Consider the following 16231-nt stretch of genomic DNA (forward strand, 5'->3'; position numbering starts at 1 on the left):
GGTAGCGCCTCCCTTGCCTGCTATGGTCGTTTGTGATTTCAGGGCTCCCTTGGTCAGAAGAGAGCAGGCTGAGGCCAAATTTTTACCTTTTCCTACCTAAAATCCCATGGTTTTGGCTTCCTAGCTTACATGAGCTTGGGAAATATTGATAAGCCACAGAATTTCATCTCAGATATGTTCACAGATGAAAGAATCTCCCTGAGATAGGTGTGGCAGCTGAGGAAGCATTTTAGAATCCTTTTGATTAAATTGCTGTAGAAAAAAACCCCAGCTATTTAATTTGTCATCTACATTTATATATCCTTTGATATTGGAAATCAGTGCTTTGCAAGGTGAAAGGTTACCAAGTTAAGCCTTGTCAAATGTTGTGAAAAGAAAATCTGACCATAATGAAGAAGGCTAATAATTATTAATGATTAATAATTAATTGTTAATAAATCCTTAAATGAATGAGCTTGTGCTGTGAGACAGGTTAGTTGCAGGTCTGACCCTTTATAAGTGAACCTGATTCCTTTATTGCGGTGGTATCAGACGTGTCGGCCTTGGGCCACATTACTGGTCTGCAACACTACCAAATCAGATTAAAAAGCAAGTGGGCAATATTTAACAAAATTTTTATGTTTTTTTAACAATTATTTTTTATATAATTAATTATTAAAATTTTAAATAAAATTATTTTTATATAATTTTATGTAGTAGGACATAGGCCATGTTAACATGGTTTTCTAAGAAGGAACCTTCTGTATGGTTTGGTGGCCCTGTTTCCATTCGAGTTTGATACCCTTCCTTTACTGTATACCTGTGTCTTTTAGCCACCAAATAGGCCTTGTCCTCTCCTCCATTGTTTCTGTTGATTACAGAATGGAGGGGCACACTGGTACAAGTTCAGCTCTGCGGTAGTACAACTTACCCACTCTGGATTCACTTTTCTGCATTTTTGGTGTCAGCATAGACTGCAGAAATTCAAAAGCCATGTTTGATGCAAGGCGGCTAAGTAGCCAGATGCAATGCAAAGGTGAATGCAGAAATTTCTTTGATTAGGATGCCAACCCAGCAAGGAGGGTGAATGGAAGGGAAGGGGCACTGAAATAAACAGGGGCACCGAAATAAACAGTTGCTTGTGTTCGGGATAGATCTCCAGCACCCTTCAATCTCATAGAAGTTTTATTGAAATTGCTAGAGATCCTTCTCTTGAAATGATGAGAAATAAATTCTCTGTTTTGTGCAGTAGTAATGTGCTTGTGGTCTAGTTATAGAAAAGCATGTTAGTCTGCAAAGTGACATTTTAAATGGTATTGAAAACCCCTTGAAATGTCAACTTGCTTTTGAAAGAAGTATATTATCATTGCAAACTTAAAGCTGCCTATGTCTGTGATAAATTTAGCTAAATTAGGAAACCTTGTGGAAGGTCTCCATGATGCAGTAAAAGTAGTTCTGGGCTTGTAGGGAGGAGAGCTGGGTTTGATTCCTGGGACAACTTAATACTTGTATGACCTTTGACTTTGACCTCATTATGGTTCAGTTGCCTTATCAAATGAGATGATATTTGTAAAGGACTTAGTACAGTGCCTGACACATAGTAGATGCTATATAAGCCTTCATCAGTAAAGAGAATAATACCTGTCCTGTCTTCCTCACAAAGCTATTTTTTATTTAACATTCCCCCAATTACATGTAAAAACAATTTTAACATTGTTTTTTTTTTTCAATTTTTGAGTTTCAGTTCTCTCCTCTAACTCCCCTTGTCCCCTCATTGAGAAGGCAAGCAATTTGATACAGGTTATACATGTGCAGTCATGCAAAACATATTTCCATGTTAGTCATGTTGTGATAGAAAATGCAGCCAAAAAAAAGAAAGAAAAAGAAAGAGTGTAAAGAAAAAGTATGCTTCGATCTTTGTACTGGAGGTAGATAGCATTTTTCATATGTCCTTCAGAATTGTCTTGGATCATTGTATTGCTGAGAATAGCTAAGTCATTCACAGTTGATCGTCATACAGTATTGCTGATACTGTATACAATAGTCTCCTGGTTCTGCTCATTTCCCTTTGCATCAATTCACGTATGTCTTTCCAGGTTTTTCTGAGAGCATCCTGCTTATCATTTCTTATAGCACAGTAGTATTCTATCACAACTTGTTCAGCCATTCCGCAATTGATGGACATCCCTTCAATTCCCAGTTCTTTGCCACCGCTCAAAGAGCTGCTGTAAATATTTTTGTACATATGGGTCCTTTTCCTTTTTGTTTTTTATCTCCTTGGGCCTTGGACCAAAACTTGTGGCTACCCTGGGCGGGGCCTTAAACAAAGGCCTCCTCTTGGCATGTGGCTGCTTAGCTGATGTATAAGGGCCTTTACAGGTCAGCTAGTCCAACCCCTTCATTTTACAAATGAGAAAACTGGATCCTAGACAGGTGAAGTGACCTGTGACCTGTGCAACATCACATGGCTGGTAAGGGACTACATTTCAAATCAAGGTCCAAGCTCTCTGGGGCCCTAGACTTTGGCCTTGAGCCCTGTGCTGCCAACTCCTCTTCCCACCTCCCACCTCCCTGATGTTGGGAGTAGGAATAGTGCCCTAGCTCCAGCTTCTGTCACAAGATCCTGCAGAGTAGTGGCCCCAGCCGAGCTCACAGATTTGTGCCTTCTGCTGCCCTAATCCTTTTTTTTGGACTGAGTTGTTAAAGTTATAAATCAGGAAATATAGTGGGCATTAAATCTAGATTTTAGCAGAACATTCTTGTATGAAAAAATAGAAAGATGTGAGCTGGATTGAGGTGGATTTTGAACCGATTGAATAGTCGGACCCAAGAAAGGAGCCATTAATATTTCAAGAATACCTTGGAGAGAAGTCTCTGGTGGAGTACGCCTGGGATCCGTGCTTGGCCCTGCGCTCTGTGACTCAAATAAAGGCAGAGAAGGCATCCTCTTTCCAGACAATGCCAGGCTGGGAGGAGGGGTTAACCCGCTGGATGACAGTCAGGGTCCAAAAAGCTCCTGGCAGGATAGAACGTTGGGCCCATTGAGTCAGGTCAGCTTTACTAGAAGTGAATGTAAAGTCTTGTGCTGCTGTTCAGAGAGCAGCTTCCCAAGCACCTCATGGGGAGACATCTGGGCAACAAGTCCCATGAAAGGGCCAAGAACGTTCCTGTACTCGTAGGCGGTAGTGAGAACTAGAAGAACTGCCAGAAAGAAGGAGGTGAGGCTAGTCCAGCTACATTCGGGGCATTACATTCTGAGCACACGTTGGAGGGAGCGCGTTATTAAGCTGCTTACGGAGAAAAAAATACATGCAAGATGGAGAAGGGCCTCGAGTTCATGCCGTTTGGGGCCTGAAAAAGTGAAGACTTAGGGGGACGTGCTAGCTGTCTTAGTATTTAAAGGGCTGTCCTGGGGAAGGATCCTTGTGCGATGAATGGAAGTTACAAAGAGGCAAATTTTAGGCTCAATATCAAGACAGACTTCCTATAACAATTAGAACTGCCCAGAAGTGGAAATAATGGCTTCCCCTCTCATTGGAAGTCTTAAAAGGTCATTGAAGATATTGTCAAGAGAATTGTTTTTCAGGTATCGGTTAGATTATATGGCTACTGTGAACCTCTACAACTGTAAATTCTAATTCCTTTCATCTTTGATCTCTCTCTCTCCTTCTCTCTCCCCCCTCCCTTCTCTTTCCATCTTGTGCTCATAGAAACTTAATTCTCTTTGAAAGATGCCACAGTCTTGCCACCGTCTCTCACGTTGCTGCTCCTTCTCTTTTGCCCCCTCTTTGGCCAACTCTTTGTTCCCTCTGTCAATTCCAGACCCTCCCTCTTTACCATCAGTAGGTCAGTCAACACGCATTTATTAAGTGTTCACTATGTTCCAGGCACTGTGCCGAAGTGTTGGGAATACAAAGAAAGGTAAAAGACAGCCTCAGCTCTCAGGGAGCTCACAGTCCAATGGGGAGAACAACATGCAAACAATTGAGATTAAGGACTGGGAAAGTCTTAGGGAAGGCGCCATTTTGGTGGAGACCTGCAGGCATGTAGGAGCCAGTGAGGAGGAAGAACATTCTAGGCATGGGTGATGTCAAGTGAGAAGGCTCAGAGTCTCTGAAGGCCAGTGTCTCTGGATGCAGGTGCATGGGTGGCAGAGAAAGCTGATGTGACTTGGATCATATACGTGTCATATATGAACTCCAACAAGTTGTCTCTTACTGTTTCTCTTCCTAATCAGTAGGTAGCTGGGGTAGAAACACCTCTCCCCTGATCCAACAAAAAGCCTTGCACCTGGGCCCATGAGTCACTGGGTCTAGAGTCAGGAAGACCAGCTGAGGCAGGAACTCGGGGATCTTTCCATTAGATGACCTCATAAGAAGTTTCCCCAAGCCAGTGATGTAAGGGGCTGGTAAAGATAAGACCATTTTGTCTGGTCATGGGATTCTGAGCTGGAAGGAACTTGAGAAATCTTCCAAACCAGCCACCTCATTTTACTGATGATGCTTTTATTGTGGGTGGGTAGATAGAGGGGCAGCTTTGGAGTCAGGAAGGCCTGGGTTCAAGGCCTGCCTCTGACACATTACTGGGTGACCACAGGTGAGTTTTGTATCCTTTCATTTGACTCAAACAACTCTCTAATAGTCAGTCAACCAGTCAGCAACCATTTATTAAGCATCCACTATGTGCCAGGCACTGTGCTGAGCCCTGGGATACAAATATGAAAGCAAAGACAGCATCTGCACTCAGGGAGCTTCTTTCAAAGCAAAACAAACTTACGAGCATTCATTGTCTCTCCCTCCTGACCCCCCCTACTGAACAATAAAAACAAAAAATAAAACACATGTAACAAATATTACAGACCAGCCACACCAATTCCCACAATCATCATGTCCAAAATCATACTTATTGTACGTTTCAGATCCATCCATACTGGCAGAAGGTGAACAGCATGCTCTGTCTTCAGTCCCCTGAACTCATGGATTATCATTGCAGTGATAAAAGTCCTCAAATCTTTCAAAGTTATTTTTCTCCTATTTCTTCTCACTTCAACTCCACCTCAGTTCATAGAACTTTCCCCGATTTCCTCAGGAGCTGTCCATTCTGTCATTTCTGAGAATGCAATAATATTGCATTCCGCTCACATATCGTAACTGCTTTAGCCATTCCCCATTAGATGGGCTCCCCATGACTACTATGAAAAGAGTCAGTCATTCTCTTTTTTCCCAAGAAGCTTCAGACCTGGCTCACAGACTTATCCCACTGCTGATTTTTATGCTCAGAGATGTCAGGATACTCACTGATGTCCCTGAAATATCCAGTTCATCAATTTTCTTGACTCTTGTGTTTTACCCATCAGTCTTATCACAGTCACCTACGAAGATCATACCCATACTATGTCACCTCCATGATTCTGAATTCAGAAATTCCTTCTCTGCTCCTATTCTCCCATCCTGCCTCTCCCTCTGCCTTACTCCAAAATTTATTTTTAATTTAATCTGTTTGTTTTAAAATAATTAAAATATTTGTTACAAACTTAATATTGAACATGAACACTATTTAAAACTTAGTGTTTACCTTGAAATTTCAGCGCATAAAATAGAAATGTGTTGGGAAATGACACATAAACCTAATTAGAATATGAGATTAAACAGAGAAATGAAAGATTGGTAAGGGATCAGGGAAGACTTCATGAAGATGGCAGCTCCTGAGTCTTTGAAGGAAAGGGGGAAGGGAAGGGAAAAGGGAATAAGCATTTATGTAGCATCTACTTTGTACCAGGCATTGTGTTAAAATTAGCTTATTTGATCCTCACAACAACCCTGGCCTGGGAGGTAAATGCTTGTAATTGCCTTTATTTTACAGGTGAGGAAACTGAGGCAAACAGAGGTGAAGTGCATTGCCCAGGGTTACACAGCTAATCAGTGTCTGAGGACACATTTGAACTCAAGTCTTCCTGACCCCACACCTGGTGCTCTCTGCACTGTGGTGCCCCGAGTTGCCTTGGAAAGCAGGATTTCAACTAGCAGCGCAGTGGAAGAAGTGCATTCTAGGCATGGGAGGTTACAGTCTTTGCAGACACCACAGCTGAAACAGGCAGGACAGAATTGGGCGGTGGCTTAAAGTCCAGTTTGACTGGAATATGGAGTACCCAAAGAGGGGTAATGTCCTAGCAAGTTACAAAGGGAGGTTGGAGCCAAACTGGGATAGGCCATCAGTGCCAGGCTGGGAGACTTGTATTGAATCAGGGGGAGGTGCCTCACATAGTGTCTGAAAGTAGATAATGTTTATGAAATGCTTGCTGGATGGTGGGTTATGAAGAATGTTCATTAGATTCTGAGCTCCTTGAGGGCAGAGACTTTCTTTTATCTCTTTTTGTATTACCAGCACTTAGCATAGCACCTGGCACATAGTAGGTGCTTAATAAATGTTTCTTGATATGAAGGGAAGATGGAAGAATAGAGTGATTTAAGGCAGGAAGTTTTTCAAAAAATCGAGCCTAATTAAGATATCAGGAGCAGGAAAGAGAGGAAATATGCTGGTATGGAGGTAGAATCCTAGAATTTCAAGAACTGGAAAAACCTCTGAGGCCCTTTGATTAGGAGCAGGAATCTCTATAATAACATCTCCAATAAACATTGATCCAGCCTCTGCTTGAAGGCTTCCAGTGATAAGGAACTCACAATTTCTTGAGGGAACCCATTCTATTTTTGGATAACTTTGATTAAGTTGTTCCTAAAATTGGTCTCTCTGCAATTTCTACCAGCTAATCCCAGTTTGATCAGCTTCGGGGCCAAGCAAGTCTAATCCATTTTCCAGGTGACAAAGCTTCAGATACTTGAGAGTAGCTCTTATATCCCTGCCTAAGTTTTCTTTTTTCTAGGTTACACCCCCAGGGCCTTCAGTCTCCTAAAACAAGGTTTCTAGTTCCCTAACCATCTGGATCACCTTCTTCTGCATGTGTGGAGTAGCATCCTGAATTGAACTGATACTTCCGCTGTGGTGTGACTGTGGAGGAGTAACCTTCCTGTTCTGGATACTTTCTGTGAGCTCAGGAGAGGTTGGCATTAACTTTTGAGACTGCTGTCTCATATTGTTGACTCTTTGAGCTTACAAGTTCTAATGACTATTTATCCCTTCTAAGTTCTAGCTAATTAGATATGGCACAACATTCTAACCTCTCAAGATCTTTTTAGATACCATTTCTGTCCTCCAGTGCAGTAGAGTCATAGAAGCCCATAAATTTTCAAGTTTGAAGGGAAGATCATCTAGTCTGGCTATTCCATTTTGTAGGGGCCTGGGATGAGGATACCAGGGACCTAGAGGGAGGACTTTCTCAAGGTCATTTAGCTAGTTAGTGTCAGACATGTTAACCATCTTCACCAGCTTCATGACATTCACAAATTTTAAAACTTCATCATCTATGCCTTTATTGAAGTCAATGATAAAAATATTCAACTGAACCGGCTGAGGAAAGAATCTGTAGCAAGGGTCACACCTTACTTAGCACAAACCAGTCCAGCGTCTCAGGAGTCTTTCCATCCATTCTTCACTACCATGCACTCAGAGGAGAAAAAAAAATGCCAGTTTGAATTGTGAAGGTCCTTGATGAGGCAACAGCAATGACTAATTTTATTAAATCTTAGCCCTTGAGAACATGTCTTTTTAGTATTTGAAATGGCAGAAAGGGAAGTAGGCTAGAAGAACTTCTGCTGTATCCCAAATATCATAGTTCTCTATAGTATATGGGGTGTGTGATGTATGGGGTGTTGAGGGAGGACTAGCACCTCTGATGTGAGGGCTTGCTGAGCCCTTTTCAAGGCTGTTCATTCACCTTTGGTGTCCACCTGATCCACCCAACTCTCACCTGTGGCTTCAAGAAGCTGCAGCATGGCACAACAGCCACACCCCGGTAAAACCATCTCAGCAGAGATGCTAAACCAGGTTGAGGGTAACTGACAGGCCTCAAAATCACTGGTAAGTTAGAGAAGTATCTACCTAAAGCATGTGAAGACTTCCCCAGCCAGAATGGGCAGATGACAACAATTTGTTCCAACAGCCATGGTGGCTGAAGCAGGCTCTGTGGAGTGCTCAAAGCTTGGTCAGGCATCAAAGATGCCAAGGTCATCCGGTGCATCCTGGGCTATCATCAGTTGTCTTGACTTTTGTTCTGCCACTGGACTTTGATGACTCAGGAAGAGAGAGTGAGGCTGAGGACTTTGTGCAATTCTGCCTAACTTAAATCCAGTTCACTCACAAGTCAAGGTACCACCCCATGATGTCATTGGTCCTCTTTGAAATGAGGGATGAAAAATGGCCATTGTTATCTCAGGGAAAAGCACTGGGGCCATTTTTTGAGTGCAAGCTGAACTCGTCACTTTTCTCATAGAATATCAGGGTTGCTTGAAAAAGTGACTGATAAACCATAGTTATTCAGCCTTGGGAATTTCACAGACATTTTAACAAAAATTAAGTAACTGAGCCCATCACTTCAAGAAAAACAACTGATGGTATTTATCGCCAATGAGAAAATATGAGCTTTCAAACAATAATTAGAATTTGGGAAAACTGGCATCCACCACCATTAGCTTGACAGCTTTTCAGTACTTAAAGATTTTTCTGATGAGATCAGTGGTGATATTAATGAATGTGTTTTTTATATTAGTATAATAAATATATATTTGTTATATTTTATATATGACATATAATAAATATAATCAAACATGTCAACATTTGGAAGATGTGCATAACGCAGTGAATCAGCATTTTCCAGATGACCAATTTATGATGTTACAAAATGATGAGTGAGTAAAAGATCCTATCCAACTCTGGTGCAAGAGAGACCAGTGGATGTTAAATGTAGCAGAGGAGGGAAAGTTCCTTGGCATGGATTCCATGGAGCTAACCTTTAGGAAACTAGCAATGACTGAGTTATCAGGGAAAAGTCTCCACAATTAGCTAAAAAGACCATTAAAACACTACACATCTGTGTGAGGCTGAATTTTTCTCATATTCTTCCACCAAACAACATATCATGACAGGCTGAATGCCGAAGCAGATTCAAGAAACCCAGCTGTCTTCTATTAAGCCAGACCTTAAAGAGATTGGCAAAAGTGACAAATAATGCCGCTCTTCCTACTCATGTTTTTTTGTTTTGGAAAATAGTTATTTTTCATAAAAATGTTGTTTATGTTAATATGCAGTGACTTTATTATTATTTTAAATTAATAAATGTGTTAAAATTATTCTGTTTAATTTCTAACCCATGTAAATAAGAGCTCTTTGGAGGGATCCTCAATAATATTTAAGAGTGTAAAGAGTTCCTAATTAAGCCCCAAAAGTTTGAAACCTGCTGATCTCAACAACTGCAACAATTGAGATGACAGACCACCAGTAGCCCACCTCTGACTTGGTGTGTCATTATAATGACCAAGTTTGAGCCCTCCCCCCTCCCGTTACTGCCCAGGTGTACACGATGAGGATTTTGGAATATATCATGCATAGCGTCAGACACTGCTGATAAGTTGGTTGGTTTTGGTGAACTGCTTGTTTCTTTTTCTTAAAAGGGATGGTTTGATGGGTATGGAAGGGGTAGAGGGAGATGCCTGGAAATGCATATGATGTAAAAATAAAAAATGTCAATCAAAATAAGATAATTTTTTTAAAAGCTTAGCCAATTAGTCACTTGCCTGAAAATCAGGTCAGAAGACTTGTGTACAAATCCTCTCTCAGATTCTCAGTAGCTTTGTGATCCTAGGTAAATCATTACACCTGAAACTCATTTTCCTTATCTGTAAAATAGGTTGAGTAACACTTGCATTTCTTTTCTCACAAGATTGTTGTGAAGGAAGCACTCTGCTGACCTTAGAGAAGAGCTCTTCTTAACCTAGGGGATGGAACTTGGTTTTTTGTTTTCTTATTTTGAAAACATTTTGAAAATTGTACTTTAATGTGATGTGTTTTCATTGTAATCCTCTGTATTTCATTTTATGCATTTAAAAACATCATTTCAAGAAGGAATGGGTCTATAGGCTTCCCCAGCCTTAGGATCCTCCTTAGAGCACTGTGTGAATGTAAAGTACTGTCCACTGTTACTCTCAGCCATCAATTGTATGCCAAGTTATCTGAACTCACTGAAGCCTATGCTTACTGTTACTTCACTTCTCTTAGGATTCAGATCCATTTAGTCATTTTTTGGTTCCTGTAACTTAGATGGAGGATTGTTCAGGAATATTATTGTCAGGACTTGTAAACTAACTAGGTGACATTGACAGAGTTATGGAAGTTAGGAAGAGGAGGAGGCAGGGTTAGGGGAAAGATGATGAGTTTTAGAAATGTTAAGTTTGAGGTTCTAGGGGAAATTCCTCACACTGTTGGAAATATGATACTGACAGGGCAGATATGTAGACTTGGGGGCATGTTATAATTGCTGCCCATAAGTGGATGAGATTGCTGCTTGAAGAGAAGAGATGAAGGCTGAGAACAGAGACCTGGGAGGCAGGAAGAGCCAAAAGAACCAACAAAGGGGCAGCTAGGTGGCACAATGGATAGAATACCGGCCCTGAAGTCAGGAGTAGCTGAATTCAAATCCGGCCTCAGACCAAACACTTGACACTTACTAGCTGTGTGACCCTGGGCAAGTCACTTAACCCCAATTGCCTAAAAATTAAAAAAAAAAAAAGAACCAATGAAGAAACTTGAAAATGAGCTTTCAGAAAGGAGTCATGACGGATTACTGCCATATGCCTGATTTCTTTGATCTGTATAGAGTCAACCCAAGAGATGTCACCCTAAAACCTAAAAAACTGGAGCTCATTCCTGGCGAACTAAAACATCTCTTCCAAGGAGCTACCAGCTGGCTGAAGTGCCCTGTGAGACCTGTGGAAGAGAATGATCCATCACAACTGGAGGAATGTACAGAGGAGGCAGATAACCTGCAGTGTTGGTGTCAATCCCACCCTCATCTCAAGGAGATGGACCAACATAGACATGTTTACGTAGTGAGGAAAGAAGGCACCAGAGAGAATGGTGGGCAGCCACCAAGGGAGGCCTCCTCTGGAGAGATACATTTCAAGTTGTTCTAAAAGGCCTCGATGTCTCCTTGAGGGGAGATAATCAGCAATCTGTGTCAAGTTTGGAGCGAGAGTCGCAGCCTGGAGGGAGCCCACGTTATGTAATCATACTTAGTTATGTTGCAATTGGCAAACCAGCTGTTTCAAACATCAGCAATCACCTGGCCATTGTCATTCAACGATGAGCACCAAGCATTTAGTGCCAGGCTAACAATGCCAGGCATTGTTGGATGCACCTGGCATACAAAGGCAAACATGAAACAATTCCTGCTTTGAAGGAGACTTAGATTCTTTTGGGGAGAAATACAATTGTTTTGGGAGAAGGGGAAAATAGAAACTGAGGGAGGATCAGGCTAAACCTGATATAGGAGAGAAGTTCCAGTAGTCACTGTGAAGGAGAGGAGAGAACACATTTCCCGTTGGTCACCGGAGACAGACTCCTCTAGGTCACTGAGACAAATGATAAAGTGCTTTGTGTAAGAAGCAAGCAAGACCAGCTTGGCTGGAACATAGACAGTAGGAAGGGGAGTCGTGTGCGGTGAGCCTGGAAAAGGAAGGCTCCAACTAGACTGGAAGGAGTCTGACGTGCCACCAGACAGAGTGGTTTGTGTTCTGTTGGAGCAGGGCTGGGCCAGGCAGAATGATCTAGAGAGGAAGGGAGAGTGGTCTGTTTGAGAGGCAACGAGAGTCTGGATTAGGCTAGTGACCACAGGAGGGAAGATTAGGGCATAGATGGAAGCACTCTCTTGAAGATGGAGTTGACAAGACTGGATAACTGGCTGGACAGGAGGGTTGCGGGAGAAGGACGACGCCAGGATAACTCTAGAGCAGCCTTGCTGGAGGACTCCTCAGAAACAGAGAAGTTGGGAAAAGGGAGGATTTGGGAGAAAGATAATGAACTCCCTTTAAGTCACGTTGAGTTTGAGATGCCTTTGGAACGTCTAGGTCTAAAGGTCCAGTAGGCAGTTTGTGATGGGAGACCAGAGCTCAAGAAGAAAGATGAGAGTTCCCTTCTCTTTGTGCTGCCCACGAGGCACAGTGAGGACACTCGGCTGGACTGAGGCAGAGTTTTGAACTGCCGAGCACTGTGATACTCATGCATTGTTTGTGGAGCTGTGAATCAGCACAGCCGTTCTGGGCAGCAATGTGAAGTCATGCGGAGAGCAGTGACCAGGTCTAGGGCTCACATCTCACCTCTGACACTGCCTGCTAGCAAGACCTGGGAAAATCATTTAACTTTTATGGGCCTCAGTTTCTTCATCGGTTCAATGGCAGCATAAGAATGAACAGGGTGCTATACTTGAATCCAAAGGACCCACCTCAAGCCCTTGCTGTGTGACTTTGGGCAAGTCACTTAGGAGGGCGTTAGATACAATGGCCTCTAAGTTCTCTTCCACCCTTAAATCTATGATCCGGTGACTCTGTGACCGCCAGAGTCTCTTTTAGCTCCCGGCCTATGATCTTAGTGGTTGTCATTTGTCTTCTTAGTGTTATTGTTACTGTTATCTTGCTTACACTCTGTAGGACAGCATCAACAGCACAGTAACTGCAGAAGTCCCCCGGCTGTGGGGAGGAAGGCAGAAGGTGCTGAGCTTGGAGCAGCCGGGCTGTCTTGAGGAGAGCAGACCGTTCAGGACTGCACTGTTGGGATTCTTAAGTGGCCATTGTGTTATGTCTGACAAGTGGCACTCTACGGCCATTTCCTGGCTCTCGGTTTTTCTAATGCTGCAGTGGGGAGATGAGGACACTGGCTGGTTTCAGATTTGGGGTGGGTGTTTTTTCAGAGCAATGTAAGAAATCTATTTCAGTCAGATTGTGTAGATGCCTGAAAGTTTTATTGTAGTGTTGATAGAAAGAAGTTAGGTGGGTGATGGAGAGTCTCTGGACAGTCTGAATGTCACACTGATATCCATAAAATACTAAAAAAATGAGAGGCAGACCTCTGGCAGATGGGGCAGCCCCTTTAAGGAGGCTTGGTAGAATGACATGGAAGAAAATTGTAGGCCAAGGACTTGGGGGAGGCCAAGTTCTCTCCTCTCCTCATAGAAGCTGTACTGCCTGTACTAAGATCACCAATTCATTGGACCTCTGAAGTGTTAAACTACTGAAGTAGTTGGGTAAATGGATGGTGATGTCAGGAAGTCTTTCATTTCTTTGGAGAAAATGCACTTGCAGCAGACACCAAATGGTTTTCCTCACTCCAGATTCTCCCCTCTTCAGTCTGGCCTATATTCAGTTCAAGTCATCAAATGTTTGTCAAACACCTCCTGTTTGCAAGACCCTGAACTAGGTGCTGGGGACACAGGGCTTAAAAATGGCCTAGTTTCTGCTCTTGGGGAGTTTACATTCCAGTGTATGGTAAACAGGAATAGACCGCAATGTAGTCCAAGACTGGGTGTGCTGGGTGCCAAGAAGAAATCTAGCCCTAAGAAAATCTAAGGAGGTAAAACCACCTTTTAGCTAGCTAGCATTTATTCAGTACTTACCTACTATGTGCCAGGCACTGTGCTGAGTGTTGAAAATCTAAATACAAGCAGCAAGAAAGACAGTGTGGCCCTCCAAGAGTGACGTTCTAGCTACGAAAGTCTGGGGAGATTTCCATGAGGAGGGAGTTTGGACAGATACCGATACTCTTTTCTGTGCTCTCAGCTCTGGGGCTTTGTGGCATGCGGGAAAGAGCTCGGCAGAAAGACCTTGTGTCTGGTCCATGATACATGTCTTATTGCTGTGAGCTCTTGGGCGAGAAGCTTTATTTCCTTAGGCCTCTGTTTCTCCCACTGTTAAAAATATCGATTATGTCGGCCTTCACTTTGTGCAAATTGAAATGGCAATCGGGGCAGCCCCCTAGCAGTACAAGGACAGGAGGGCAGGTTTGGCCTCTAGATATGTCCTTAATATGTGCCTGCAAGGGTGAAAGTTCTTGGCCTGTTTCTTGACTCCAAACTCTTTTCCCTTATATTTGGGGCCTCTAAAGAAGTGACTAAATTGGGCCTTCAAGGTGAAAAGCCCGAGCTGTGATCCAAACGTGTAGCAACTATTAGAGGTAGTTTGTTCCCCTTTCTTCCTTAGAAATGGGAATATTGTTAGTTGCTGTTCTCCCACTGATTGTTAGATACTTGAACATGAGTACATTAAACCTTATTGCTCTCATAATGGTTTTTGTTGCTGACCATGGGGCTCCTTCCTTCCCCCCCAGAAATGACTGCTCCGTTTCGACATGAAGCAATTGATGTAAGTATAGCTCTGACTTTGGGACAGAAAAGCCTGGCATATCCTGTAGAATAACCCCTTGTCTGTAGGTTGCCTGCACACTCCTCCCTAACAGCAGTCTTCCCCTCACATGCTTCTCTCTGTGGCCCTACTAAACATGACTTGTTGATTAACCTGCCTGTCTTGAGCTTGGATCGATAGTGTTGTCTTAGAGGGTTTAGAGCAGAATCTTCTAGAAAGGTCCTGGTGATCATAGGTCCGTCTGGCAGCACGATCCTCTGCTTTTTCCATCCCTCCTCTCACAGTGACTTGATCTTTGCATACCTGGCTTCTGGCCTGGCTCAGCACAGGAAGAGAGTGTGCTTCTGCTGATGCCCTCCAAGAAGTGGCCAGCTCCTTCAGCCCCCAGAGCCCCCAGGCCGTCCTCCGTGCCTTCAGTGACCAGCATTGCCGTAGGGAGAGCATGGATGTGATGATCGGTGACTGACAGGTGTGATGGAGCTGAGCGATGACCACTGTCGAGAAGAGGCATTTTAAGAGTTTGTTGTCTTCTCTTCCTTGTCGTTCTGATGTTTCTCTTCTAGCTAACCAATGTGTCTCTTACATTGTCCTTACATAACCTCCCACCGCTGTCCAGGTGGTAACCAAACTGTGTGGCAGTCAGCCCCAGCAGGCTTTCTCAGTCACGGGCAGGCCTGCGGTATCTCGTGGTGGAAGTGGGAGGTGCCCCGGGCTCACCAGCATGTTGGTGCCTTTCAGGTTGCGTCATCACCATCTCTGGACGCATGACCTTCACGAGCAATAAGTCCATGGAGATCGAAGTCTTGGTGGATGCTGATCCTGTCACATTGCATTCCCAAGAGAGATACCGCGCTGCCAGTGCCTTCGTCACCTACGTGTCCCTGAGCAAAGAGGGGAAGACGCTCGCTGTACCTCAGCTGCTGGTGAGTACGCCTTGTCTCCACGTGCTCCAGACAGTTCTGGGCTCTGGGGGAGCTCCTTATCGAGGGGATCTCCGGCTCCTTTGAGGAAGCCATCTTCTGCATGCTTTTCTTGGCTTCCTTCTTCACACTGGTCACTGTAGGTTGGGCATCCCTGGGCTCACTCTTTTGAGGGTTCCCAGGAAGTCTAACAGTGACCTCTGGAATATGGGTTGGCTATGTTTGTAGTCAGTCCCTGGCTCCCTGGGATGTTCATGGTCATAATGGTGTCAGTGGAACAAAGCACCCTGCCCTGCTCTTTGTGGGTCTTATTTCTTTAGTGTTATTTAACTGAACCAGAGCCTGACAGAGAAAGCCAGCTTCAGAGTCAGGAAGAGCTGGGCTCCACTTTTGCTTCTGACACATGCTGACCAGATGGCCTTGGCACAGTCCTTTCAGCTCCCAGTACCCCTGGCCACTCTCTGAGATTCTAAGCTGCAGAGTAAGTGCCCATCTACACTGGCAGAGGAAGTGGTCCTTATTTATGCCAGTGAAATGACAGATACAGCCAAAAACCAGACTCACAGCTGGCTGTGTCTGGGGCCCGTCGAGGCAGCTTCCTCAGCTGGCTCAGCATCCCAGGACATCCACATCAATGGCCATTTCTAGGAATGTGCTGCAGGCAAACCAGAGAATTCAGTTAACATGTGCTGCCACCAGTTTCTTTGGGCAGTGGGGCCTCCCAAGAGCTGGTCAATAAGCCAACCTCCTGGGGTTTTAGGAATCACTGGCCTGGAAAGTGGGCATTGTGGTTTTTATCACCTTGGGCAAGTCACTTCACCCAGCATTTTGGCTTTGTAAACAGGGTAACAGATACTAGATGCCAAGCCAGGACAATGTAGCAGTTTAGAAGTGTATGTGTGTGTGTGTGTGTGTGTGTGTGTGTGCGCGCGCGCGCGCGTGTATGTGTGTGTTTACATGTACAGCTTGTGTGCATGTGCTTGTGAAGATGTTTTTAAAGCCTGGAATTCTTTATAAAACGCTTTTAAATCA

At 43.7% G+C, this 16231-nt stretch overlaps 1 protein-coding gene across 3 annotated transcripts in view; it reads left to right on the forward strand.

Annotated features, from left to right (window-relative positions):
- ACOT7 (acyl-CoA thioesterase 7) overlaps positions 1 to 16231 on the forward strand; it is a 171616-nt gene that overhangs the window by 121759 nt on the left and 33626 nt on the right. For all 3 annotated transcript variants that reach the window (XM_027843951.1, XM_027843949.1, XM_027843950.1), the window contains exon 8: positions 15018 to 15202. In XM_027843951.1, coding sequence (XP_027699752.1) covers positions 15018 to 15202 — 185 coding nt within the window. The remainder of the gene's footprint in view (positions 1 to 15017; positions 15203 to 16231) is intronic.

This window comes from Vombatus ursinus, unplaced genomic scaffold (genome assembly GCF_900497805.2).
Source record: "Vombatus ursinus unplaced genomic scaffold, bare-nosed wombat genome assembly UNPS02014932.1, whole genome shotgun sequence".
Lineage (NCBI taxonomy): Eukaryota > Metazoa > Chordata > Mammalia > Diprotodontia > Vombatidae > Vombatus > Vombatus ursinus.